Source organism: Gorilla gorilla, chromosome 1 (genome assembly GCF_029281585.2).
Source record: "Gorilla gorilla gorilla isolate KB3781 chromosome 1, NHGRI_mGorGor1-v2.1_pri, whole genome shotgun sequence".
NCBI lineage: Eukaryota > Metazoa > Chordata > Mammalia > Primates > Hominidae > Gorilla > Gorilla gorilla.
In genome coordinates this window covers 153,907,625-153,935,547 of record NC_073224.2, presented here as the reverse complement: position 1 = coordinate 153,935,547, position 27,923 = coordinate 153,907,625, and the positions used below count along the sequence as shown (strand labels likewise).

At 36.9% G+C, this 27,923-nt stretch overlaps 1 protein-coding gene across 2 annotated transcripts in view; it reads right to left on the bottom strand.

Annotated features, from left to right (window-relative positions):
• COL24A1 (collagen type XXIV alpha 1 chain) overlaps positions 1-27,923 on the bottom strand; it is a 417,618-nt gene that overhangs the window by 316,383 nt on the left and 73,312 nt on the right. For both annotated transcript variants that reach the window (XM_063697321.1, XM_019023728.4), the window contains 3 exons: positions 7,881-7,925; positions 3,308-3,361; positions 2,120-2,164 (listed from right to left, as the gene is read on the bottom strand). In XM_063697321.1, the coding sequence (XP_063553391.1) occupies positions 2,120-2,164; positions 3,308-3,361; positions 7,881-7,925 (144 nt within the window). The remainder of the gene's footprint in view (positions 1-2,119; positions 2,165-3,307; positions 3,362-7,880; positions 7,926-27,923) is intronic.

Here is a 27,923-nt window from a genome sequence, read left to right as displayed (position 1 = left end):
AGTAAAAGAAGTATTAAGGGGCTGAGTACGGTGGCTCACACCTGTAATCCCAGCACTTTGGGAGGCTGAGGCAGGCAGATCACAAGGTCAGGAGTTAAAGACCAGCCTGGACAATATGAAACCCCGTCTCTACTAAAAATACAAAAATTAGCTGGGTGTGGTGGCAGGCGCCTGTAGTCCCAGCTACTCAGGAGGTTGAGGCAGGAGAATCACTTGAACCTGGGAGGTGGAGGTTGCAGTGAGCCGAGATCACTCCACTGTACTCCAGCCTGGGCCATAGAGTGAGACTCTGTCTCAAAAAAAAAAAAAAAAAAAAAAAAAAAAAAAAAAAAAAAAAAAAAAAAAGCCTATCTAACTCCACAGCCCATGTTCTTGGCCACTAATCTCTTCTGGCTTCCCAAATCCAAGTCAACATGTGTTTTCAGTGCAATTTCTAATAAAAAGTACATGACTTTTCCTCATTATATGGTTACTTAATGCAAGAACAAAGACAGTATGAGCTAATGAAAAGAGGTCAGAGCTAAAGGTGAAAAGACATTGGTTCTAGTTCTAGCCAGCTATAACTTTGCCAGATCAAGTAAGTTCCTTAGCTTACTATTTTTCTCATCAGTAAAATGGGGATGATAGGCCTGTTCTCCTACATCACAGGGCTGATGGCAAAATAAAAGAATAAAATACATATGAAAGTATTTGGAAATGTTTAATAGTTTTTTAAAATGTAAGACATCATTATTGCACATATTGTTTAAATACCTTATGCTTTACTTCTTTCTAAAAGGCATGTTAGGCTGGGCCTGGTGGCTCACTCCTGTAATCCCAGCACTTTGAGAGGCTGAGGCAGACAGATCACAAGGTCAGGGGTTTGAGAGCAGCCTGGCCAACATGGTGAAACCCCGTCTCTACTAAAAATACAAAAATTAGCCTGGTGTGGTGGCACATGCCTGTAGTCCCAGCTACTTGGAAGGCTGAGGCAGGAGAATCGCTTGGACCTGGGAGGCGGAGGTTGCAGTGAGCCTAGACTGTGCCATTGCACTCCAGCCTGGGCAACAGAGTAAGACTCTCTCACCAAAAAAAAAAAAAAAAAAATTGCATTTTAGATAATATAAGGCACAAATGTAGACTTTGAAAAATATTTGGCTATTAAAAATAAAGAATTTTAAAAACATATTTTTTATTTTATACACTACATATATGATATGGTTTGGATGTTTGTCCCCTCCAAATCTCATGTTAAAATATGATTCCTAATGTTGGAGGTATGGCCTGGCGGTGGGAAGTGACTGGATTGTGGGGTGGATCCCTCGTGGATGGTTTAGCATCAGCCCCTTGGTGATAAGTGAGTTCTCAACTCACATGAGATCTGGTTGTTTGAAAGCGTCTGGGACCTTCCGTTTTTCTCTCTTACTCCCACTCTCGCCTTGTGACATTGTCTGCTCTCCCTTCACCTTCCACTGTGACTATAAGTTTCCTAAGGCCCTCACAAGATGCAAATGATGGAGCCATATCTGCATGGCCTGCACAACTATGAGCCAATTAAACTTCTGTTCTTTATAAATTACCCAGCCTCAGGTATTTATAGTGATGCAAAAAGTAACTAAAACAATATAATATAGAAATGTTTATTTTGTTCCTTAGTGACTAAAAAGGGCTAACATTTCCTTTAATGGTTTGGGAGTGAAATGGGATGTTCTGGATACAATAAGGTTATTTCTTTCTTTGTAGATATTTCTTTACTCCTGACAGTTTTTGTATAATAAAATGATCTCAGCCTTGAACTACTATGAATTTCTTTACCTCTTCATATTTTTTACATGATGACTTCCTTAGGTCTGTATCCATTCATATATAAATAACACTACAAATGTTTACAGAGCACATTCTAACATGCCAGACATTATGCTATGGAAATAAATATAAAATAATGATGCAAAACCTACCACAATGAGACTGTTTTCTGTCATCATAGAAGTGAAAGCAACCGCAGTAAGCAAGTATATTCAGGCTACATTTGAATTAAATTCAAAGCTACTAAGAGAGTGTAAAAATGCTAAGTGTTTTATATATTTCATTCTACTTTTAGGCAAGCATGCTTAACAAAATGATGGAAATGCCTACTTACTCGTGCACCTTTAGGACCTGGATTACCTTCTGGTCCAGCTAAACCCTGGTGTAAACAAAAGACACTGTCATCATACTACAGTACTTTTTAAAGAGTTAATAAATAGATTAATAAAAAGGCCATATAAAGAGGTATCATTTTCAAAACTATAGAATTCAGAACTCTGTATAACTAATGAAGATTACCAATGTTCAAGGAATTTTAGAATTTCTGAATCAAAAGAGGCATTGGAAATAATCTATACACAATATATTTTAGATATATAAATAAAGTACATTAACACATTGTCAGATTTTTAAAATGTTTTTCATTACATTATTTCTCATTGGAAGACTGTGTTGTTTTAAAACATTTCTAATTAACTTATTCTAAAAGATAGTCCCATAAATTTTTTTTTAAATTTATTTTAAACTTTAGATCAATGTCCATATATTTACATATTCATGTTTTATATTTATTATATAACATATATTATCACTTGAGAGTAAGAGTCTAATATAGAGTACCTCTAAGTGTCTTTAAAGTCCTAAAAAATTGAATTTTGTTAACAATTTTTTTCTTATTTCCCTCATTCTTGAGAATAAAAAAGATAAATGTAACTTTATAGTTAATTAATTTTAGAAGTAATCAATTCATGAAAACTTATGAAAGAAAGCTTGTTCCATTATTAATCTACATGAAGTACAGAAAGTTAGAAATTATAAGGGAATACATATAAAATGATTAGAATGCATTTTTAAAATAGTATACAAATAACTGAATTCAGTTCAGATAAAAGTGTTTGGTAGTGGTATACTGTTTCTCAAATTTTTATAACTGTGTTATTAAAAAATGATGTTTATTACAGAGAGTCTTAACTCTTACTATTACTTCATTTTGTTCAGTGACAGTATTGTAAAATCACAATCAGGACTGTTTTAAGAACTTATTAACACTTGTGCATTTTAATTTTGAAGGTTCCATTGTACATCACATCAAACATATTTAAAATCCCCCTTCCGATTTTAAATAAAACTTTCTGCAGAAAAATTGTAATGGATTTCTACAACGTTGATTTTGAAATTATTTCTCTATGAGTTATTCATTATTTAATAAAAAAACTATTTGAACATTAATTCTCAAAATCAGAAATACAATGTATTAATAAATAGGAACACAAAGAGAAAAGTCTAAATATAGTTACTGCACCTGCCTGCCAGGGTAACCGGGTGAACCAATATTACCAGCAAATCCTGGAATTCCCTGAAATAATAAATAAAATGAACAGTATAGCAAAGCCAAAGGAAACAAATTTGGTGTATTTACAATACACAAGCTTGGAAATAATTTTTCCCCATAAAAATACGGAGTCCTACACATGGCTTATGCAACTGAAATCACCTATGTGAAGGAAAATGGACAAAAATTGCTAAATAAAATCAGTAAACTATTAGATTAGGGCCCTAAATGATATATGATCATTAATAATGATAAATCTAGGATGGAAAAATCCATACTAAAACAGACATTTATTCTAGAGGAAGAGCTGGTATATTTCTTAATTACCAGTAACTTTTTTACCAGTAGATTGAATTCTTTCTTGTTTCGATCATCCTACAACACTCCTTAACAGTCTGAGCATGAGCCCCAGAAGACTAAGAGGGGCAGTAAACCACAAAACCAACCTCTACTTCTTTCCTAAAGTAAACTTAACCTTACAGTGAGTCTGATTAAGTAAATGAATATTAAGTGGCAAATACCGTTATCATGACATGGGTCTGATTCTAGTAAATTTGAATGGTGCTGTGGACTGAATGTTTGTGTACCTCAAAATTCATGTTAAAATCCTAACCCTGCTGATAACGCCTAACAGTATTAGGAGGTGGCTCTTTGGAAGGTAATTAGGTTGGAGCCCTCATGAATGGGATAAATGACCTTATAAAGAGGCCATGTGAGAATACAATAAAAAGTCAGCAGTCTGTAATCCAAAAGATAGCCCCCACCAGAACCTAACCAGGCTGGCATGCTGATCTCAGACTTTCAGCCTCCAGAATTGCGAGAAATTTCTGTTGTTTATAAGCCACTCAGTCTATGGTCTTTTGTTATAGCAGCCCAAACTGACTTAGACAGATGGTAAACTCATTTGGAATTTGCAACTTTGTATTCTTGATTTAAAACAAGGTTTGCTCAGGGAAGGCTGACAGATGGAGACCCAAAGGCTTAAGAAAGGAAAACTGCTACAGAACTGGGTGAAAAAGTGAGACAAAATATTATAACTTTTTTTTTAAAAGACTCTTTTTCATTGATACATCATTCATTCCTTCATTTACTCATCAGTTTATTCAGAGTTTAGGTCTATTAAATAATTCTTGACACAAGGAAATGTCAGAAGAAGGTGTGTTGAGCTGATGACAACAATGTTAAGTTGGCTAGATTTCTTATTTATCACCTAAAATTCCTTTCCTGTTTGTTTATAAATGATATAATGAAAGATAATTGCACTTTGTCCTTCTGCTCTGAAGTAGATAGAAGAGTGTTACCTCCACTTTAAGTACAGATATGATAAAACTTCTAAAAATTTGGAAAATCTAGAGAAAGAACAGACCAAGGAAATGAAAAATAGAGGATAATAGTTGAGTTTCTTCTCTCTACTTTTTTCAGAATTCATCTCTCACTTTTTCCCTCTCATTTCTATCTCTCATTTCCTCTTCCCTTCCCTTGACCAAAATTAACATTTACTGAGCACTTTTTATTTGCTAAGCATTTTACATCTATGAGATACACTTTTCTTCATTCTACATTTAAAGAACCTAAGATACACAGAAGTATGACAATGGACAACTGAAGAGAATGTGAATAAACAATGGCCTTCTGAGGATTACAGAAGAAATTCTTGTCTATATGTAGAGAGATTATATCCTATGAATTTCAGAAACCATATGTATGTATTAAATATTCCCCTACTGATATTAAATATTATATATTTACATAATATTTTATTCCTATAACATTTATTGAGCATTTTTCATGGGCCAGGCACTATTTCAAGTATTTTATATGTATTATCTTATTTAATCTACTCAAAAACCCTATAAGATAGATATCTTTATTCCCATACGAGAGATGAGAAAAAATGAGACATAAGGTGTTTATGTCACCAATGGGAGGATACTTAGCTAATAAGTAGGAAGTGAGGAATTAAATCAGCAAGTCTAATTCCAGAGACCACCATTCAAAGGCCCGTTTCCCTAGTGTGAGTTTGAAGTGCAAAAAGTATCCAATAGCACTCCAAGGAAAGTCCTCTAATTATGAGATTTGCTATAGTATATTTACAACCACCTTCCTATATGCCCCATCCAATTCCAAAACACATAGGCCCACATTCTAGAGATTCACAAAACCTTATATTTAGGTATGCCAACAGAAAGGAGTAAGACAAATGTAAAAGGCTGTTTTTATTCTGTAGGCCACTATCTATCTGGCTAATGAAAACCACCATCCCTTTTCCATTCCTTTCCTAGTCAAATTAAGTTAACTAACCTCAATAAAAAGGCAATCTGTTATAGAACATAAGTGAAATCCTATTTCGAATGGATTGTCACAGAGGGTGTTAAAGCAACATGTAGAGATCTAGCTAACACATTTTAGCTATGCAGAGCTATATATACTAGAACAGCAGTAAACAAAATAAACAAGTAAGACTTCAGCATAATCTTTATATGGCATAAACGTATTCTGAGCCAACCACACCCTAGAATCACTGAGACAACCACAGAAACTCAAAAGAAACTCAAAACAAATATCATGACTTAATTCACTCTGCATTTAAAGATAGATTTTTTTAAAAAGTTGGCTCACTCAAATCTGCAGATTGGATGGAGTAATAGAGATACAGTTATATCAACAGCCCCTTGAGAAAACAGGAACAGAAAATTAGGAAGGCTGCCCTAATCTCACTTAAAATACACATTCTGAGTCAGTTAGACTTCACTTCATTCAGAATTCCGGCACTGCTCCAGCACTGCTACTATAGTTTCTCTGTTTTTTCATTAGTAAAATAGAATAACAGCACTCATTTTGTGGATAAAATAGAACAATGTGTAGAAATATATTTAAAAGTGGAAGTAACTGTAATAACTCTTAGTATTGGTGACATTAAGTTAATTAACATATGTAAAACTGAATAATTATACTACTAGAAGTTGTAGTTAATAGTAATATAGTTTGGCAAATAATAAGGGCTGTAAGTAAATCACAGCTCTTATTACTAGAGCTCACATAAATAATATAATTGCCTTTCCAAATGTTTGCTGACCAATTTGAAGATATTTACAAATTTTCAAGACAAATGTCTTCCAGCAAGTCAGCTATGCTCCTCTGAATGTCCACAGTATTTTCACAATTAAAATGCAAAATTATTTTAGCTGTTTCTCATAGTTAACACAAATTTTGCCTGTTTTTTTTCTGGAAACAAATAGAATAGAAAGGAAGAACTGACTACAATATACATTTTCTAACCTTTAAAAGTGGTTTTAGACTGTTCTAAAAAGTATATTACCCTCAGAGATAATATATACACCACCAGTACTAGTTTATGGAGCAGTTTTGAGTGAACTCGTCAGTAATGACACATGGCCAATTTTTCACTTGTGAAGTATCAGGTTTCCCCCATTGGAATCCACGTTTCTGCCAAAGCAGTATCCTACAATTTTTTTCTCCCCAGGGACTAATCCCACTCACCCTTCTCATCTTTTTCTCCCATAAATGCTCAAATGCTTTTCAGTACATGTTTGATTTGCAGGAAACTGATATTACATGTGTTAGAGATACATATATCACTTCACTTGCCAAGTCTAGTAATTAGCAATCTTGAAAAGTTGTGCTTCAGGGATTGAACAGAGTGTACTGTCTAACTTAACACGAATGAAAGGGAAAATTGGCTTTGTTTCTTCATTTATAGCTTTCCCTCAGGTACCATCCATCACATTTCTTCCTGGATCTCCCTTTAGGGTTTCCTGATTCTCTGTGCTGATTCTTTAATAACGGTATCCATCACCTTAGTCAGTTTCTAATATCTTACCCTTTTCACTGTTATATTCACACTATATTTTCAATATAGTACACACCATAAGAGATATGACTTTATTTTTTTCTGTGACATAATGATATATTATTTTCTGATGAGAGAAAAGCAATAACATGATCAAAAACTAAATAGTTCCAAAACTATTTTGACTTTTAAATATTGTGTATGTGTATTATGGACAATGATATATGTACCATTCTAATTTGGACTGTTATTGAAATTTATTTGCATTTCCTCAGGAAAAGGTCAGGGAACAAACAGCTATGGATTAAGCTTTAGTGAACTGGTAAGTTCCTGACATTGTACAAAAAAAATTAAGTCTCTCTCTCTCTGTGTGTGTGTGTGTGTGTGTGTGTGTGTAAGTATGTGTGTGTATGGATATGTATATTTTCTGGGAAAGGATTCATAGTATTTATGAGACTCTCAAAGTGGTCTGTGAACTACAGAAGTTTAAGAGCTACTAGCCTGAAACATATGGGGCAAAAGTAAAAAATGAGTAACATTGAAATATTATGTTACAGTTTTTTAAACAAAAAGATCTACAGCTAATCAATTAAAAGGTTGTCCTGCACTAAACAGAGTAAAAAATCACTGAGAAGAAAAATTGAAAAAATGGGGGAAAATAATCTCTCAAAGAAGTTCTCTAACATGTGTCTTTTTCACACATGATACAAGTCTTATAAAGGAAGTACCTACTTGTTCACCTGGAAGTCCTGGGAGTCCAGGATGTCCTTTGAGACCCTGTAAAAGAATAAGTGGAGACATGCTATGAAAAGTAAACTCATATAAGCCAAATAACGAAACATAGGTTGCACGTTGCCTTATATCCCAACTTTTGGTTTCCTCATCAATACAAATTTAATTGTTACTAATTTATTTCTTATTACATTTAATCTTTTTTATTGAATAAGAATTACTTTTTTATTAAATAACAAATTAATTTTTATTAATAATTTAATCTTGCATGTTATTTTAATGACTTGTTATTATCAACTAAAATGGTAGTGTAGTACTGAATAGAGACTAAAGCACAGTATCTTTTATAAAAGGCTCATATCTAGCAATGGATATGTTAAGTTTGCTGAAGCTTTTAAAAAGTTAGTTTTAGTTGAATAATGCTAAGACAAATGGCCTCAGACATAATCTGTTTGTAATTATTGAAAAACTGGATCATATCCAGGCAGTTCCTCTAACCCAAATCATTGTCATAACACCCCATGAATGAGGTAACTCAAAAAATCATGAGGCTGCTTACAGGTTCATCAAAAGGGGTTCTATAAAGTTGTCTAGGGAATTAGTAACAAAGAATATTTTCCAAATAATAGAAGGAAAAGAAAATCTTAATCTCTATAAATTAACACCCAAAGCTATAAAACAGACAATATCCTTCTTCCTCAAGAAAGATATAGGAGCAAAATGAAGGAAACTAAAAGAAAGGACAGCAAGAATGAAATAAAGAAAAATTTTGGAGCTTATTTGTACAGTTCTACATAAAAATCAGTGATTTGATCTACTGTTTACCATAGGATTTTGGTGCATATAAAGAACAAAAGAAATTCCTTTTCTTAAGGACTTAAAATATAATTCAAAAGCCTGAAATAAATCATAGTTTATGAATATCAAAAATTTCCAATTAATATACTGCAAACTAAAGACAAATTTCCTGGGTTTCAGAATATAGCCTAATGGAGTGAAAGAATTACTCAGTATTAATCACTGAGGGTTTATCAGAAGAGATGAATTTGGATTAATGGATTAGAGAAGGGAATGACGCTTTGGTTGAAAAATGTCATTTAGAAGAGGTGCCTATTTGAAAACTAAAGGAATGATTTCAACAGCTTTTGCGATGTTAAACTTAAAACAATTTAATTGTTTTTACATTTTTAAAGGGAGTTCAAGATTAGCCTAATTACATAATATATTACATATTGTGCTCAGCTGCCCAAATGTTTACACAAAATTCCACAAGTAAAAATATCCACAAAGCTAAGTTTTTTCACTTTTTACAACAGGAGATAAGAAACATCCTCAGCGCTAAGACAGTGGTGGTGGCTCCCTGGGATGAGGCAGCAGCTCTAGGAGGGTGTGAGCTGGAAGTTTCCTGGAGGATGACAAATAAAGAGCCAAGGTAGGAGGCTCATAGGTTACAGAGACTCTGCCATGAGCCTATTTCCTTTTCCTATTTTTTTTAAAGTGTGTGTTTATTTATTTACTTATTTTAAATTCTGTGAACCCTTGAGTCTAGCTGCATGCTTGATTTTCTTTGGCCAACACCTGTTTTCAGATCAGAGTTAGTTTCCTCCCTAGCCTATAATGAAATAAAATGCAATCGTGGCACAATTTTATTTTAGCTTATTTTCCCCAAATCACTCCATAATAGTGAACTACGTGTATATATGTTAATCACGGTATCTTTTTTATGCACACTTCTCTTTAGAGGGATTCTTCTTCATTCAGAGACCCTGACAAGGTGGCAGCACCATGCAGTCATGATCTGTTTTTTATGAACTTACTCCTTCCCCACCTCAGCCCCAGGACCTGACAGTTAATCTAAGGGAGGACAATATAAGTCAGGCCAGTAGCCTATAAAATGACTTGGAATAAAGAGTTTTATTTAAATAAAAACAAGCTGGGCCAGGCAAATGGCATTCCTGTAGTCCAGCTACTCAAGATGCTGAGGTGGGAGGGTTGCTTGAGCCCAGGAGCTAAAGTCCAGTCTGGGCAATATAGCACCCTCTAAAAAAAAAAAAAAAAAAAGAGAGAGAGAGACAAGCTGGGCCAATAAAAATCTCTTTTTTAAAAAAATGAAGTTGATTAAAACAACAACAATAGAAAAATGCAAGTACTTAACAGTGGGGATAGGAGGGAGCTGGAAAGATTCACAAAGAAAGACTAAGAGGAAGAGTAGGGTCGCTGAGATGCTACAGGAAAGCCAAAGTATACACAAAAATTAAAATTGAAATTATGTTAAGACAGTTGTCAGAGGACAAGATAACACAAAAAAGCAGATGCAGAGCAAGTAGATAAGTACTGGTAGAAAAGTACAATAAAAGATTCACAAACTAATGCTGCTAAGATAAGCTGCTTTGAATCAGTGTGTATGTCAGACCAAGTCATATTACAGTACCTAGTTTTAGATTCCATGGGATCCCTGTTTCCTTATTGCTGCAGACAGGATTGAACCTGTTTCCTTATTGCTGCAGACAGGATTGAACCTGTTTCCTTATTGCTGCAGACAGGATTGAAATAACTCACTCTTTTCCTTGAAATATCCTAAGTCTCCTTTTTTTTTTTCTTTTTTTTTGAGGCAGAGTCTCGCTCTATCCCTCAGGCTGGAGTGCAGTGGCACGATCTCGGCTCACTGCAAGCTCCGCCTCCCGGGTTCGCGCCATTCTCCTGCCTCAGCCTCCGGAGTAGCTGGGACTACAGGCGCCCGCCACCACGCCCGGCTATTTTTTTTTTCTGTATTTTTAGTAGAGACGGGGTTTCACTGTGTTAGCCAGGACGGTCTCGATCTCCTGACCTCGTGATCTGCCCGCCTCGGCCTCCCAAAGTGCTGGGATTACAGGCGTGAGCCACTGCGCCCTGCCAAAATATCCTAAGTCCCCTTTCTACGCAATCCGAAGAGCCAAAGTAAAGCAATTTTTGTTTGTTTGCTTTACTGATAATAACAATGAACAGATCAAGCCATCTTGATCTGTTCTAGATCCAGTTTTACCACAAACTAGCCATATTGTGAACCTCAATGTCTTAATTTGTAAAATGACAGCATTCAATTAAATTTTTGCTAATTTTTTATTGCTTAAATCCTGTGAATACTGGAATCTATCAGAAAGTAACTACTTTTTTCAATGTAGCTGTCATTGAATAAAAAACAAAGCAGATATAAGAGTTACTTTAGGAAGGCCGGGCGCAATGGCTCACGCCTGTAATCCCAGCACTTTGGGAGGCAGAGGCAGGTGGATCATCTGAGGTCAGTAGTTCCAGACCAGCCTGGCCAACATGATGAAACCCGTCTCTATTAAAAATACAAAAAAATTAGCCGGGTGTGGTGGCGTTTTCCTGTAATCCCAGCTACTTGGGAGGCTGAGACAGGAGAATTGCTTGAACCCAGGAGGCAGAGGTTGCAGTGAGCCGAGATTGCGCCACTGCACTCTAGCCTGGGTGACAGAGCAAGACTCCGTCTCAAAAAAGAAGAAAAAAAAAAAAGAGTTACTTCAGGCTTGGAGACACAGGAAGGAAGAATTCACGTACGGTCAGTGGACATATCAGGCTCCCACAGGGCACTTCTTTAATGCTCTAAAACAAAGATGGGACTCTGGAGTGGGCAAAATGGAAGAGAGTGGGTTGGGTAGGAGGCTAGTATGACAGTCTAGGTCAAAGATAATTATAAGTTAGCCTAGGGTAGTAGAGTAAAAATGATACCTAAGCCCTTGAAAAAGCTTAAGCTTAATTTAAGTTACTTTACTCACTGTGGTGTCCCCAGTGCCTGGTACATAGTTGTTGCTTATTAATTAACTGGTGGACAGACATGGATGGATGAATGAATGAATGGATGAGTGAATGAAAAGACTTGGATGAATTTAAGAATCACTTAGGTACAAAATAGATTCTATGTATTTAATATGGTAACTCTATTATCCGAATGTTGAAATGAAAGGTGATAAATAGAATAAAGACTTCTTTTTTGTTATTTTAAAATATATATTTGTAATATACTGAAGTTATCTCCACTATTATATAAAGACTTTCATTTATTCCCATATGCCTCATTTATTTTCTACTTAAAAACTAGTCTGTAAAGTTTTTAAAAGCAAAGGGGATACATTCCTTGGAAAACTGCCTACATGCAAGCTTTGGCATAGCTCCAATCTAGGGATTTTATTTTAAAAACTAGTATTTGAGTCATTATTTTCTATAATCATACAGGAAGAATAACAAAAAAGTTTCCATAACTAGCATATGATTTTTCTCTGATTAGCATTCTGAAAACTGAATACATTCCTTAAGGAATGACAATAGGAAAATTTACAAATTGTTTCAATTCAGATTTAAAACACATTACAATGAATTACAGAATTGCCTTTAATTTTTGTTGTAATATAAAATCAGTTTACAAAGGAGGGCAGAGCAAGATGGCAAAATAGAAGCTTATGCTATTCGTCCCCTCTCCATCATTGGAACATCAAATTTTAACAACTATCCACACACAGAAAACCACAGTCACAAGAAGCAAAAATCAGGTGAGCAAGAGCAATCACAGTACCTGGTTTTAACTTCATATTGTGGAAAGAGGCACTGAGGAGGACAAGAGATACAGTCTTGAATAGTGAATGCCACCCCTCCCCCATCTCCCCTGGCAGCAGCCCTGCAGTGTGGAGAAAGAATCTGTGCACTCTAGGAAGGGAAAGCCCAGTGACTGGGAAACTTTACATTGAACTCAGTGCTTCTGTGGCACAGCGGGAGGATTTGGACCAGCCCTAGCCAGAAGGGAATTGCACATCCTCAAGGAACTTGAGTTTCTTGGCAAGCCTTACCACCATGGGCTGAAGTACTCTGGGGTCCTAGGTAAACTTCAAAGGCTGTCTAGGACACGACAACTGCAAATCCTAGGCTATTCCTAGTGCTAGGCTGGGCTTACAGCCAGTGAACTAGGGTGGAATGTTAACTAAAGAGACAACAGCTGGCATGGCTAATGGAGTGTGAGCACCATTCCTTCCCCAAGCCCAGGCAGTGCAGCTCGTAACAAGGAAAGTGACTCTTCCCTTCTGCATAAGGAGAGAAGAGTGAAGAGTAAAGAGGACTTTGTTTTGCATCTTGGATACCAGCTCAGCCACAGTGTAATAGAGCACCAAGCAGAGACGTGAGGCCCCCATTTGAGGCCCTAGCTCTGGGATAACATTTCTAGATGCACTCTGGGTCAAAAGGGAACTTGCTGCTTTGAAGGGAAGGGTCTAGTACTGGCAGGATTCATCACCTGTTGACCAAAGAGCCCTTGGGCCCTGAATAACCACCAATGATACCCAGTGAGTGTGCTGTGGGCCTTGGGCTCTGAAACATGCTGGCCTTCAGGGGTGGTCCAGTACATTCCAGCTGTGGTGGTCACAGTGAAAGACTCCTTTTGTTTGAGAAAAGCAAAGGGAAAAAGAGACGGGATTTTGTCTTGCACCCTATGTACCAGCTTGGCCACAGTAGGGTAGGGCAATTAGCAGGCTCTTGGGGTCCTTGAGACCAGGACTAGGATCTTACACAGCATTTCTGGACCGTCCCTACTGCGCTGAAGGATGAGTCACAGTCCTGGCAGCATTCAACACAAGCTGATGGAAGAGAGCCCTTGGCCTTTAAGTAAACATTGGTGAAAGCCGAGCAGAAACCCCCATGGACTAGTGGTGGTGGCCACAGGGAAGGACTCATCTGCCCGGGGAAATTGCTGGGAAGAGTAGGAAGGACTCTGTATTATGGTTTGAATGGGAGTTTAGCCATAGTAGAGTAGAACAGCAGGTAAGTTGCTAATGTCTTTGACTTCACTCACTGGCTCCCACACAGCATCCTTGGACACACCCTGGGCCTGGGGAAAACTCATCACTATGAAGGGAAGGGCTTTGGGTGAGGCCCAGTAGCTCATGTCTGACCCAGCACAGTTCCAGTGGTGACGGCCACAGGGTGCCTGTATCACCACACCCACAGTTCCAGCTGGCCCAGCAAAGAGAGAGAGAGAGAGAGGAGAGACTCCATTTGTTTGGAAGAAATTAAGGGAAAAGAACAAGAATCTCTGCTTGGTAATCCAGAGAATTCTTTCAGATTTTATGTAAGACCACCAAGGCAGTACCTCTACAAAAACCACAGCGATATTGGGCTTGGGGCCCAAGTCCCTTCAAACACTTGGAAAGCCTTCCCAAGGACAGGCACAAACAAGCCCAGACTATGAAGACTACAACAAATACCTAACTCTTCAATGCCCAAACACCAATGAACATCTACAAGTAACAACACCACCACAAAAACATGATCTCACCAAATGAACTAAATAAGGCACGGGGCCAATTCTTGAGAAACAGAGAAATATGACCTTTCAAACAGAGAATTCAAAATAGCTGTTTTGAGGAAACCCAAAGAAATTCAAGATAACACAAAGAAGGAATTCAGAATGCTGTCAGAAAAATTTAACAAAGAGATAGAAATAATTAAAAAGACTCAAGCAGAAATTCCACAGCTGAAAAATACAACTGAATGCTGAAGAATGTATCAGAGTCCTTTAAAAGCAGAATTGATCAAGCAGATGAAAGAATTAGTGAGCTTGAAGACAGGCTATTTGACAAAACACAGTCAGAGGAGACAAAAGTAAAAAGAATAAAAAACAATGAAGCACACCTACAAGATGGAAAACAGCCTCAAAAGGGAAAATCTGAGAGTTATTGGCCTTAAAGAGGAAGTAATAGGGGTAGAAAGTTTATTGAAAGGGATAATGTCAGAGAACTCCCCAAACCTAGCAAAGATATCAAGATTCAAGTACAGAAGGTTATAGATCACCAAGCAGATTTAACCTAAAAAGACTACCTCAAGGTATTTAATAATCAAACTCTCAAATGTCAAAGATTAAAACATGATCCTAAAAGCAGTGAAAGAAAAGAAACAAATAACACACCATGGAGCAGAAATACATCTGGCAGCAGACTTCACAGTGGAAACCATACAGGCCAGGAGAGGGTGGCATGACATATTTAAAGTGCTGAAGGAAAAAAGCTTTTACCCTAGAATGGTATATCCAGCAAAAATAGGCTTTAAGCATGAAGGAGAAATAGACTTTCCTAGACAAACAAAAGTTAATGGATTCCATCAACACCAGACCTGTCCTACAAAAAATGCTAAAGGGAGTCATTCAATCAGAAAAAAAAAAAGAATGTTACTGAGCAAGAAGAAACCATCTGAAGGTACAAAACTCACTGGAAATAGTAGGTACACAGAAAAACACAGGCTAATATAGCACTGTAATGGTGGTGTGTAAACTTCTCTTGAATTAAGTGGAAAGATTAAATGAAAAACCAATAAAAAATAATAACTACAACTTTACAAGACATAGACAGTATAAAAAGACAAAGAAAAACAACAAAAAGTTTAAAAACGGGGAAATGAAGTTAAGGCATAGAGTTTTTATCAGTTTTCTTTTTACATGTTTTTTGGTTTATGCAATCAGCATTAAGCTGTCATCAGTTTAAAATAATGGGATATAAGATAGTATTTGCAAGCCTCATGGTAACCTCAAACCAAAAAAACATACAACAGATACATAACAAATAAAAAGCAAGAAATCAAAGCATACTACTAGATAAAAATCACCTTCACTAAATGAAAAACTGGAATGGAGGAAAGGAGGAAGAGAAGACCACAAAACAACCAGAAAACTAATAACAAAATGGCAGGAATAAGTCTCTATTTATCAATAATAACACTGAATGTAAATGGACTAACCTCTCCAATCAAAAGACATAGAGTGGCTGAATGAATGAAAAAACAAGTTCCAATGATCTTTGCCAATAAGAAACACACTTCACCTATATACACATAGACTGAAAATAAAGGGATAAAAAAAGATATTCCATGCCAATGGAAACCAAAAAAGAGCAGAATAGCTATACTTATATCAGACAAAACAGATTTCTAAACAAAAACTATAAGATGAGACAAAGGTCATTATATTATAACAAAGGGGTCAATTCAGTGAGAGGATACAATGATTGTAAATATATATGCACTAAAGCACCCAGATAAATAAAGAAAACATTACTGGAGCTAAAGAGAGAGATAGACCCTACTACAATAATTGCTGGAGACTTCAATACCTCCACTTTCAGCAGGACTGGGACTGGTTAGTCAGTGGGTGCAGCCCATGGAGGGCAAGCAGAAGCAGGGTGGGGTGTTGCCTCACCCAGGAAGAGCAAAGGGTCAGGGAACTCCCTCCCCTAGCCAAGGGAAGCCATGAGGGACTATGCCTTGTGGGACAGAGCTATCCAGCCAAGATACTATGCTTTTCCCACGGTCTGTGAAACCTGCAGACCAGGAGATTCCCTCGGACGCCTACACCACCAAGGCCCTGGGTTTCAAGCACAAAACTGGGCATCCATTTGGGGAGACAACGAGCTAGCTGCAGCAATTTTTTTCATACCCCAGTGGCACCTGGAACGCCAGTGAGACAGAACTGTTCACTCCCCTGGAAAGGAGGCTGAAGCCAGGGAGCCAAGTGGTCTAGTTCAGTGGATTCCACCCCCACAGAGCCCATGAAGCTAAAATCCACTGGCTTGAAATTCTTGCTGCCAGCACAGCAGTCTGATATCGACCTGGGATGCTTGAGCTTGGTGGGGAGAGGGGTGTCCACCATTACTGAGGCTTGAGTAGGTGGTTTTCCCCTCACAGTGTAAACAAAGCCGCCAGGAAGTTCAAACTGGGTGAAAGCTGCTATCGCCAGACTGCCTCTCTAGATTCCTCCTCTCTGGGCAGGGCATCTCTGAAAGAAAGGCAGCAGTCCCAGTCAGGGACTTATAGATAAAACTCCCTGGGTCAGAGCACCTGGGGGAAGGGGTGGCTGTGGGTGCAGCTTCAGCAGACTTAAACATTCCTGCCTCCTGGCTCAGAAGAGAGCAACGGATCTCCCAGCACAGCACTCGAGCTCTACTAAGGGATAGACTGCCTCCTCAAGTGGGTCCCTGACCCCCGTGCCTCGTGATTGGGAGACACCTCCCAGCAGGGGTCGACAGACACCTCATACAGGATAGCTCCAGCTGGCATCTAGTGGGTGCCCCTCTGGGACAAAGCTTCCAGAGGAAGGAGCAGGCAGCAATCTTTGCTGTTCTGCAGCCTTCATTGGTGATACCCAGGCAAACAGGGTCTGGAGTGGACCTCCAGCAAACCCGCAGCAGAGGGATCTGACTGTTAGAAGGAAAACTAACAAACAGAAAGAAATAGCATCAAAACCAACAAAAAGGATGTCCACACAAAAACTCCATCTGAAGGTCACCAACATCAAAGACCAAAGGTAGATAAATCCACAAAGATCAGGAAAAACCAGTGCAAAAGGGCAGAAAATTCTGAAAACCAGAACGCCTCTTCTCCAAAGGATCACAACTCCTCGCCAGCAAGTGAACAAAACTGGATGGAGAATGAGTTTGACAAATTGACAGAAGTAGGTTTCAGAAGGTGGGTAATAACAAACTCCTCCAAGCTAAAGAAGCATGTCCTAACCTAATGCAAGGAAGCTAAGAACCTTGAAAAACGGTTAGAGGAATTGCTAACTGGATTAACCAGTTTAGAGAAGAACATAAATGACCTGATGGAGCTGAAACACACAGCACAAGAACTTGGTGAAGCATAGACAGTATCAAGAATCAAACCAATCAAGCAAAAGAGGATATCAGAGATTGAAGATCAGTTTAATGAAATAAAGCGTGAAGACAAGATTAGAGAAAAAAGAATGAAAAGGAATGAACAAAGCCTCCAAGAAATATGGGACTATGTGAAAAGACCAAACCTACGTTTGATTGGTGTACCTAAAAGTGACAGGGAAGATGCAACCAAGTTGGAAAACACTTTTCAAGACATTATGCAGAACTTCCCCAACCTAGCAAGACAGGCCAACATTCAAATTCAGGAAATACAGAGAACACCACAATGATACTCCTTGAGAAGAGCAACCCCAAGGCACATAATTGTCAGATTCACCAAGGTTGAAATAAAGGAAAAAATGCTAAGGACAGCCAGAGAGAAAGGTCAGGTTACTCACAAAGGGAACCCCATCAGACTAACAGCAGATATCTCTGTGGAAACCCTACAAGACAGAAGAGAGTGGGGGCTAATATTCAGCATGCTTAAAGAAAACAATTTTCAACCCAGAATTTCATATCCAATCAAACTAAGCTTCATAAATGAAGGATAAATAAAATCCTTTATAGACAAGCAAATGTTGAGAGATTTTGTCACCACCAGGCCTGCCTTACAAGGAGGAAGCATTAAATATGGAAAGGAAAAATCAGTACCAGCCACTGCAAAAACATACCAAATTGTAAAGACCATCGACACCATAAAGAAACTGCATCAATTAATGGGCAAAATAACCAGCTAGCATCATAATGACAGGATCAAATTCACACATAACAATATTAACCTTAAATGTAAATGGGCTAAATGCCCCAATTAAAAGACACAGACTGGCAAATTGGATAAAGAGTCAAGACCCATCGGTGTGCTGTATTCAGGAGACAAATCTCATGTGCAAAGACACACATAGGCTCAAAATAAAGGGATAGAGGAATATTTACCTAGCAAATGAAATCAAAAAAAGGAAGGGTTGCAATCCTAGTCTCTGGTAAAACAGACTAAACCAACAAAGATAAAAAAGACAAAGAAGGGCATTGCATAATGGTAAAGGGATCAATGCAAAAAAAGAACTAACACTTCTAAATATACATGCACCCAATACAGGAGCACCCAGATTCATAAAGCAAGTTCTTAGAGATCAACAAAGAGACTTAGACTCCCACACCGTAATAGTGGGAGACTTTAACACCCCACTGTCAATATTAGACAGATCAACGAGACAGAAAATTAATAAGGATATTTAGGACTTGAACTCAGCTCTGGACCAAGCAGACCTAATAGACATCTACAGAACTCTGCACCCCAAATCAACAGAATCTACATTCTTCTCAGCACCACATCACACTTATTCTAAAATTGACCACATAATTGGAAGTAAAACACTCCTCAGCAAATGCAAAAGAACAGAAATCATAACAGACAGTCTCTCAGACTACATGGAAACTGAACAACCTGCTCCTGAAAGACTACTGGGTAAATAACAAAATTAAGGCAGAAATAAATAAGTTCTTTGAAACCAATGAGAACAAAGACACAATGTACCAGAATCTCTGGGGCACAGTTAAGCAGTGTTTAGAGGGAAATTTATAGCACTAAATGCTATAGGGAAAGATCTAAAATCAACACCCTAACCTCACAATTAAAAGAACTAGAGATGCAAGAGCAAACAAATTCAAAAGCTAGCAGAAGACAAGAAATAACTAAGATCAGAGAAGAACTGAAGGAGATAGAGACATGAAAAACTCTTCAAAAAATCAATGAATCTAGGAGCTGGTTTCTAAAAAAAGATCAACAAAATAGACCACTAGCCAGACTAATAAAGAAGAAAAGAGAGAAGAATCAAATAGACACAATAAAAAATGGTAAATGGGATATCATCACCGATCCCACAGAAATACAAACTACCATCAGAGAATACTATAAACACCTCTACACAAATAAACTAGAAAATCTAGAAGAAATTGATAAATTCCTGGACACATACACCCTCCCAAGACTAAACTAGGAAGAAGTCAAATCCCTGAATAGATCAATAACGAGTTCTGAAATTGAGGCAGTTATTAATAGCCTACCAACTAAAAAAAAGCCCAGGACCAGATGAATTTACAGCCGAATTGTAACAGAGGTACAAAGAGGAGCTGGTACCATTCCTTCTGAAACTATTCCAAACAATAGAAAAAGAGGGACTCCTCCTTAACTCATTTTATGAGGCCAGCATCATCCTGATACCAAAACCTGGCAGAGACACAAGAATAAAAGAAAATTTCAGGCCAATATCCTTGATGAATATTGATGCAAAAATACTCAAAAAAATACTTGCAAACTGAATCCAGCAGCACATCAAAAAGCTTATCCACCATGATCAAGTCAGCTTCATCCCTAGGATGCAAGACTGGTTCAACATACACAAATCAATCAACGTAATCCATCACATAAACAGAACCAATGACAAAAACCACATGATTATCTCAATAGAGACAGAAAAAGCCTTCAATAAAATTCAACAGCCCTTCATGCTAAAAACTCTCAGTCAACTAGATATTGATGGAATGTATCTCAAAATAATAAGAGCTATTTATGACAAACCCACAGCCAATATCATACTGAATGAGTAAAAGCTGGAAGTATTCCCTTTGAAAACCGGCACAAAACAAGGATGCCCTCTCTCACCACTTCCATTCAACATAGTATTAGAAGTTCTGACCAGGGAAATCAGGCAAGAGAAAGAAATAAAGCATAATCAAATAGGAAGAGAGGAAGTCAAATTGTCTCTGTTTGCAGATGACATGATTGTATATTTAGAAAACCCCATCATCTCAGCCCCAAATCTCCTTAAGCTGATAAGCAGCTTCAGCAAAGTCTCAGGATACAAAATCACTGTGGAAAAATCACAAACTTTCCTATACACCAATAATAGACAAACAGCCAAATCATGAGTGAACTCCCATTCACAACTGCTACAAAGAGAATAAAATACCTAGGAATCCAACTTACAAGGGATGTGAAGGACCTCTTCAAGGAGAACTACAAACCACTGCTCAAGGAAATAAGAGACGACACAAACAAATGGAAAAACATTCCATGCTCATGGATTGGAAGAATCAATATCATGAAAATGGCCATACTGCCCCAAGTAATTTATAGATTCAATGCTATCCCCATTCAAGCTATCATTGACTTTCTTCACAGCATTAGAAAAAACTACTTTAAATTTCATATGGAAACAAAAAAGAGCCCTATGGCCTAGACAATCCTAAGCCAAAAGAACAAAGCTGGAGGCATCACGCTACCTGATTTCAAACTATACTATAAGGCTACAGTAACCAAAACAGCATGGTACTGGTACCAAAACAGATATATATATATATAAATGGAACAGAACAGAGGCCTCAGAAATAACACCATACATCTACAACCAGCTGATCTTTGACAAACCTGACAAAAACAAGCAATGGGGAAAAGATTCCCTATTTAATAAATGGTGTTGGGAAAACTGGCTAGCCATATGCAGAAATCTGAAACCAGACCCCTTCCTTACACCTTATACAAAAATTAACTCAAGATGGATTACAGACTTAAATGTTAGACCTGAAACCATAAAAGTCCTAGAAGAAAGCCTAGGCAATACCATTCAGGATATAGGCATGGGCAAAGACTTCATGACTAAAACACCAAAAGCAATGCCAACAAAAGCCAAAATTGACAAATGGGATCTAATTAAACTAAAGAGCTCTGCACAGCAAAAGAAACTATCATCAGAGTGAACAGGCAACCTACAGGACAGGAGAAAATTTTTGCAATCTATCCATCTGACAAAGGGCTAATATCCAGAATCTACGAGAAACTTAAACAAATTCACAAGAAGAAAACAGACAACCCCATCAAAACGTGGGCAAAGGCTATGAACAGAGACTTCTCAAAGGAAGACATTTATGCAGCCAACACACATATGAAAAAAAGCTCATATGGTCATTAGAGAAATGCAAATCAAAACCACAATGAGATACCATCTCATGCCAGTTAGAATGGTGATCATTAAAAAGCCAGGAAACAACAGATGCTGGAGAGGATGTGGAGAAACAGGAAAGCTTTTACACTGTTGGTTGGAGTATAAATTAGTTCAACTACTGTAAAAGATAGTGTGGCAATTCCTCAAGGATCTAGAACCAGAAATATCACTTGACCCAGCAATCTCATTACTGGGTATATATCCAAAAGATTATAAATCAGTCTACTATAAAGACACATGCACGCATATGTTTATTGCAGCACTATTCACAATAGCAAAGACTTGGAACCAACCCAAATGCCCATCAATGATAGAATGGATAAAGAAAATGTGGCACATATACACCATGGAATAGTATGCAGCCATAAAAAAAGATGAGTCCATGTTCTTTGCAGGGACATGGATGAAGCTGGAAACCATCATTCTTAGCAAACTAACACAGGAACAGAAAACAAAACAATGCATGTTCTCACTCAAAAGTGGGAGCTGAACAATGAGAACACATGGACACAGGGAGGGGAACATCACACACCAGGGCCTGTGGGGGTTGGGGGGGCTAGGGGAGGGCTAGCATTAGGAGAAATACCTAATGCAGATGACAGGTTGATGGGTGCAAACCACTATGGCATGTGTATACCTATGTAACAAACCTGCACATTCTGCACATGTATCCCAGAACTTAAAGTATAATTTTAAAAAAATTTAAAAAAGAAAACTGCAGGCCAATATCTCTGATAAATATTGATACAAAAATCCTCAACAAAATACTCACAAACTGAATTCAACAATACATTAAAAAGACGACTCATTATGACCAAGTGGAATTATCTCAGGGATGCAAGGATGATTCAACACACACAAATCAATCACTGTGATATATCATATCAACAGAATGAAGGTCAAAAACCATATTATCATTTCAATTAATGCTGAAAAGGCATTTGATAAAGTTCAACACCCCTTCTTGATAAAAAAAATACCCTCAAAAACTGGATATAAAAGGAATATACCTTTTCATAATAAAAGCCATATATGATAGACCCACAGTTAGTATCATTCTGAATGGGAAAATACTGAAAGCTTTTCCTATTAGATCTGGAACACGACAAGGATGCCCACTTTCTCCACTGTTATTCAACATAGTACTGAAAATCTTAACTAGAGCAATCAGACAACAGAAAAAAAATAAAGGGCATCCAAATTGGAAAGGAAGAAGCTAAATTATCCTTGTTTGCAGATGACATGAAGTTATAGCTGGTAAAACCTAAAGATTCCACCAACAAAACAAAACCTATTAGAACTGGTAAACAAATTCAGTTAAGTTGTAGTATACAAAATCAACATACAAAAATCAGTAGCATTTCAATATGCCAATAGTGAACAATTGGAAAAAGAAATTTAAAAAGCAATCCCATTTACAATAGCCACACATAAAATAAACTAGGAACTAACCAACTAAGTAAAAGATCTCTATAATAAAAACTATAAAACACTGATGAAAGAAATTGAAGAGGACACCAAAAAATGGAAAGGTATTCCATGTTCATGAATTGGAAGAATCAATATTTTTAAGATGTCCATACTGCCCAAAGTAATCTACAGATTCAATACAATCTGTATCAAAATACCAGTAATATTCTTCACAGAAATAGAAAAAAGCAATCCTAAAATTTATGTGGAACCACAAAAGACCCAGAATAGCCAAAACTATCCTGAGCAAAGAGAACAAAACTGGAGGAATCGCATTACCTGATTTCAAATTATACTGCAGAGCTACAGTAACCAAAACAGCATGGTACCAGCATAAAAACAGACACACAGACAAAAGTAACAGAATAGAGAACCCAGAAATAAATCCACACACCTACAGTGAACTCATTTTCGACAAAGTTGCCAAGAACAGACATTGAGGAAAAGACACTCTTCAATAAATTGTGCTGGGGAAACTGGATATCCATATGTAGAATAATGAAACTTGATCCCTATCTCTTGCCTTGTACAAAAATCAATTCAAAATAGATTAAAGACTTAAATCTAAAACCTCAAACTATGAAACTACTACAAGAAAATATTGGGGGAACCTCTCCAGGACATTGGTCTGGGCAAAGATTTCTTCAGTAATACCTCACAAGCACAGCCAGCCAAAGCAAAAATGAACAAATGGGATTGCATCAAGTTAAAAAGTTTCTACACAGCAAAGGAAACAATCAACAAAGTGAAGAAACAACCCAGAAAATAGGAGAAAATATTTGCAAACTACCTATCTCATGAGAGATGAATAACTAGAATGTACAAGGTGCTCAAACAACTCTATAGGAAAAAAAATCAAGTAATCCAATTAAAAATGGGCGAAAGATTTGAACAGATATTTTTCAAAATGAGACAAGGAAATGGTAAACAGGCATATAAAAAAGTGCTCAACATTATTGATCATCAAAGAAATGCAAATCCAAACTACAATCTTACCCCAGTTAAAACGGCTTATATCCAAAAGAATGCTGGCGAGGATGTGGAAAAAGGAGAACCCTCATACACTATTCATGGGAAGGTAAATTAGTACAACCATTATGGAAAACAGTTTGGAGGTTCCTCAAAAAAGTAAAAATAAAACTACCACTGGATTTAGCAATCCCACTACTGGGTATATATCCAGAAGAAAAGAAATCAGTGTATCAAAGAGGTATCTGCACTCCCATGTTTGTTGCAGCACTGTTCACAACAGCCAAGATTTGGAAGTGACCTAAGTGTCCATCAACAGATGAATGGATAAAGAAAATGTGGTACATATACACAATGGAGTACTATTCAGCCACACAAAAAATAATGAGATTCTGTCATTTGCAACAGCATGGATGGAACTGGAGGCCATTAGGTTAAGTGAAATAAGCCAGGCACAGAAAGACAAACATCACATGTTCTCACTTATCTGTGGGATCTAAATATCACAAAATTGAATTCATGGAGACAGGCAATGGAAGGATGGTTATTTGAGGCTGGGAGGGGAGTAGGAGATCAGGCAGAGGTAGGGAAGGGAGCATAGTTAATGAGTACAAAAGAATAGTTACAAAGAATGAATAAGACCTAGTATTTGCTAGCACAACAGGGAAACTACAGTAAATAATAATTTAATTGTATAATTTAAAATAAATAAAGAGTATCATTGGATTGTTTGTAACACACAGGATAAATGTTTGCGAGGATGGATATCCAATTTTCCATGATGTGATTAGTATGCATTGCAGCCTGTACCAAAATATGTCATGCACCCCATGAATATATACACTTACTATGTACCTACAAAATTAAAATAATAAATAAATTGCCTCAGCAAGAACTCCAATAATAAATGAAGCCTATAATCTAATTTGATATAGACTTCAATTTAAATAAATATGTTAATAAAAATTTGAGCCCTAAAAATATGTTATCAGTAGGTGACCACACAGGACAAATAAAAAGACACAATTGAATCAAAATCAGAAATATCAGTGGTTACAAAACAAATCAGTTTCAAACTACTCCCAGTAATTAAGATTTGAATATATAAATAAAATGTTTAATCATAAGGAAAACATTAGTATCATTTATACACAGATCCTCCTCACTTTGCACTATAGTATAGGACCATAAAAATAACTGTGCAAGCTGAAATTGTACAACACAATCTTAATAACCAATGGGAAAATTTACAATTGTTCCATGACCTTTAAATATTTTTGTTAAAATGTTAAAAACTCTCTTACTGTTGGTTATAGTTGCACGGGGAAATAAAAAAATTATACTAGTATTAATTTAGCACAGTATAATTGAAAACATTAGAAATTAAAGCATCATTTATTTGAAAAAAATTATCAAAATTAGTTTGAAAGTGTTTGCCTTCTTGTTGTCTAAATTATCACACTAAGCAAGCATATTTCCTATGCCTTGGCAAATTGTCATACTCGCTTCTAAGTATGGATCAATTCCCAACACTTTATCCTTTGCACTTTCAATGTCATGAAATACTTCCAAGAATTCTTCTAATGTGAAGTTTTTTTTTTTTGAAAGTGTCACTTCCTCTGGAACATCCTTGTCCTATTCATCACTACTACTTTACTCATTTATGTCTAAAAGTTCACCTGCAATAAATTTCCCTGGCTGCATATGTAGAATCTTAAATGTCAGCAGTGTCTCATGTCCAGCTATTTGTTTTAAAATTCCTATGTTATCACTACTCCTTTATTTGCTGTTCTTTCATCTTTGTTAGCTAATACTTCTTTTGATTATTCATCTGTGTAAAATATCACATGGGTTTATCACTGCAAAACAAGGAAGCAACGAACTTTACTGTCTGTACATGATTGAAGAATCACCAACAGACTGAATGAAATGACTTGTTTGGTAATTGGTCACGATGCACTCCATTACTTATGTAGTGACTTGTGGACTAAAGGGCCAGTAGCAAAGTCTGTACTTTATGTAGTTAATCATACTTAATATACTGTGGCAAATGAAATATGAATTGTGTTGTTCGGGAACTGACGCTATGTAATTACATTGTGGTAACCAAAATATATGTATATTGGAACCAGACAAAGTAAGGACTGCCTGCATTATTTATATAATGTTGAGAATTATTCTCAATGCCCTTATGTTATTAACTTTATATATCAATGGTTTGCTCCTTTTAAAAGTTTCCTCTTCTCCCATTAAATGGGAAGAACTTATATTCATGGAGATAAAGACTTTTCCAACATATGAGAAACTATTCTACATAGCACAAGGCAGCTTCTGTATAATCACCCCCACTCTCTATCATAAGACTCCTTTCACAAACTTTTAGGTTTCAGAAAGGTAGAAGCATATCTCTCTCGAACTCACAAAAATGTTAAAGAAATTCTGGAGACTAAAGGATTTGCCTCTGGCACTCCCCTTCTTACAATCCTGTAGTACCTCTCTACTACATAATAATACACTCTACATGCTTTAACATGGCCTATAAATCCCTTTATAATTTAGTCCTTCAATACTCCTCAAGCTTTATCTCTTGACACCTCCTCCCTCACACTTCATGATTCATGAACAAAGAAGTGCTTCTTACCTCTCAGCCTTTGCTTATGCATTATCTATGTGTAGATAGCATACTTGTCCACTAGGTGCAGTATCATTAGGATAACTTCTACTCATCCTCAAGAATCATCTTAGATGTCACCTCTTTCCCTGATTCCTGTATCCATCCACCTCTCACCTCCAGGAAGTTTATGTGAACCTCCACTATGTACTATAATAATCCTTTCATATCTTCATAATCACACTTGCCATAGCATAATTTATTTATGTAATATATAAATATAATAATTTGTATATATTTATATAAATATATAACATATATTTATATATACTGTAATAATTTATATATTTACATAATATATAAATATAATTTACATATTTATATAATATATAATAATTAATTTATTATAATACTTTAATGATTTACTTTTGTATAGGTTACATATCCCTTGCCTGAAATGCTTGGGACCACAGTGTTTTGGATTTTGAAATTTTTCAGATTTTGGAACATTTGTATTATACCACTTGAGCCTCCCAAATCTGAAAATCTGAAATCTTAAATGCTCCCAATGAGCCTTTCCTTTGAGCATCATGTGGACGCTCAAAATAATTCGGATTTTGGAGCACTTCGGATTTCAAATTTTTAGATTTAGGATGCTCAGTCTGAATTTTAAAGACAGTAAACTGGCCGGGCACGGTGGCTCACGCCTGTAATCCCAGCACTTTGGGAGGCCGAGGTGGGCGAATCACGAGGTCAGGAAATCGAGACCATTCTGGCTAACACGGTGAAACCCCGTCTCTATTAAAAATACAAAAAAATTAGCCAGGGGTGGTGGCGGGCGCCTGTAGTCCCAGCTACTTGGGAGGCTGAGGCAGGAGAATGGCGTGAACTCGGGAGGCGGAGCTTGCAGTGAGCCGAGATTGCACCACTGCACTCCAGCTTGGGCGACAGAGCGAGGCTCCATCTCAAAAATAAATAAATAAATAAATAACCTACTTGAAGGCAGGAACTATATATATCATATATATAGTTGATATATATATATCAACTCTGTATCATATATGTATATCATTTACATAATAGTGGTTTGCTGAACAAATTTCAGGACAAAAAGATGTGACTAAAACAGCTGCAGAATTTTAGGGTTACAGAATTTATCTGAGGAAGAAAACGGCTCTTTTGTTTGAGGCAACTTTCCTGGATCTTTTGCCTCTGTCTAGTCTTGGGAAGCTGAGGCAAAGGTGGACTAACAATCGCGCATAATCATGTAAAAGGCAACATCACTGAGTGATGAGTAACAGGTTAACTAGTT